General features: G+C 38.1%; 1 protein-coding gene across 1 annotated transcript; it reads left to right on the forward strand.

Moving 5' to 3' along the window:
* The first annotated feature begins 474 nt into the window (after positions 1–474).
* Positions 475–1,119, forward strand: LOC125842720 (uncharacterized). Its single transcript, XM_049522047.1, has 2 exons — positions 475–730; positions 878–1,119. The coding sequence occupies exons 1-2, from the start codon at positions 475–477 to the stop codon at positions 1,117–1,119; spliced, it is 498 nt and encodes a 165-aa protein (XP_049378004.1).
* Positions 1,120–2,341: the final 1,222 nt, after the last annotated feature.

A 2,341-nucleotide genomic window follows, 5' to 3' on the forward strand; every position in this document is an offset into this window, starting at 1 on the left:
CGGAGGTTATATGCAGTGTATAGAACTTCCAATTTGGAAGTGGGATATGATCAACATGGATTTTGTCACTGGTTTGCCTCGTTCATTTCGGAAGTTTGATTCTATATGGGTAATTGTTGATAGACTAACCAAATCAGCTCAATTTTTGTCGGTCAAGACTACTTATACAGTTGAAGAATATGCGAGGTTGTATATTAAAGAGATAGTTCATCTACATGGAGTGCCAATCTCTATTATATCAGATAGGGGAGCTCAATTCACTGCAAATTTTTGGAAGTCATTTAAGAAGAGTTTAGGAACACAAGTGAATTTAAGTACAACCTTTAATCCTCAAACTGACGGTCAGGCAGAGCGTACAATTCAAACACTTGAGGATATGCTGCGAGCTTGTATATTGGACTTCAAAGGTAGTTAGGATGATCATTTGCCATTGACGAGTTTGCTTACAATAATAGCTACCATTCAAGTATTAAAATGGCACTTGATGAAGCTTTATATGGTAGAAAATGTAGATCCCCAATTGGCTGGTTCGAAACAGGTGAAACTGTCTTATTTGGGCCAGATCTTGTTCATCAAGCTATGGAAAAAGTTAAGGTGATACATCAACGGCTAACAACTGCTCAGAGTCGACACAAATCATATGCGGATGTTAGAAGAAGAGAACTAGAGTTTTCCATAGGGGATTGGGTGTTCTTGAAGGTGTCTCCAATGAAAGGGGTAATGAGGTTTGGTAAAAATGGGAAGTTGAGTCCCCGCTATATAGGGTCATATAAGATTATTTGAAGAGTTGGCCAAGTAGCCTATGAGTTAGAGCTACCACAAGAGCTTTCATTAGTTCATATGGTGTTTCATGTCTCGATGCTTCAAAAATGCATAGGTGACCCATCTCGTATTACTCCTACAGAAGATGTACAGGTTACGGGAGATCTCACTTATGAAGAAGTACCCATTGCTATCCTGGATCGACAACTTAGGAAGTTAAGAAATAAAGAAGTAGCTTCTGTAAAAGTATTATGGAGGAACCAACAAATAGAAGGAGTTACATGGGAAGCGGAAGAAACAATGAAATTGAAGTATCCTCATCTCTTTCAGATCCATGAGAAAGATGAAAATGCTTAGTCTAGACACTGACAAGTAAGTATAAATCTATATGTATTATGTGATTAATAGTAGCATTAACTTAGGCTTGAATTTGTTTAGGCTGGATAACCATGCTAACATTCGAGGATGAATGTTTTTAAGGGGAGAAGGATGTAACAACCTGTATTATGCGTATGCTAGTTCTATTCATGTGATACTTGACATAGCCTTATAGTATAGGTGAGGGACCGTGCTTCTTATATGATTAGTGTTGGTTTAACTAGCTCGAAATATGAGGTAACGCCTTGCACGTTTCAACATGTGTACTACAAGTTAACTCCAACTGAAGTAGTTAAACTAGAGGTAGTAAGGTGGTAATTGAGCTTAAATTTGAAAGTTAAGTGCTAAGTTGAAGAAAACAGGATTAATACTTAGAAAATGGAATAAAATAATCGAGCTGCCTGCTTGACTTAATTAAGCTACTAGGTGACAAGTAGGTGGATCACCTACTTTGACTTATTGATCAGCCCAAAGGACCAAGTAGGTGCATCACCTACTAAGACTCTCTTTTTTACCATATAATTAGGCCAAGTACACTACCACATACTTGCATTAATCTGGCCCAAGTTGAGTAGAATAATAAGGGGAAAATGGACAGCCAAGGCCTAATAATCTTAAGTCCAAAAAGGCCCAAGTGAAATGTCCAAGTAGGTGGATCACCTACTTGCATTAATTATGGCCCAAATTGACAAGAATAGATGGATAATTGGCAGTAAGGCCCAGCAAGTGTTGAAGTCCCCAAAGGCCCAAGTTAAAAGGCCAAGTAGGTGGGTCACCTACTTGACAATATATGGCCCTAAATTGGCCAAGAAAGTCGGCCATTACACCTGTCACGACCCGAGAGCACCCCCTAGTCGTAACCGGCGTACTCGACCTCGAAGAGGTCTAATACAAGCCTCTTAGCATTCATTCATCGCATAGACACTAAAACCATAAGGAATTAAAAACTTTCTTTACAAGAAAACATTTCATAAAAAAAAAAAAATAGCAAGCGGAAGACTTTCTAGACTTTATACATGATGTCTCAAAACCATCTAATACTTTAGAGTACAAAATTCGAAACTAATCCCATACACAACTTAAACAACACTAAAAAGACATAAAAGAACATATGGGGTATTGTCCTCGAATATATGAGGACTCACAAAGTCTTCATCTTCAACACTTAGAAACCTATCAAATAGCCATGACATGTCATCAT

Source organism: Solanum stenotomum, chromosome 10, assembly GCF_019186545.1.
Source record: "Solanum stenotomum isolate F172 chromosome 10, ASM1918654v1, whole genome shotgun sequence".
Taxonomy (NCBI): Eukaryota; Viridiplantae; Streptophyta; class Magnoliopsida; order Solanales; family Solanaceae; genus Solanum; species Solanum stenotomum.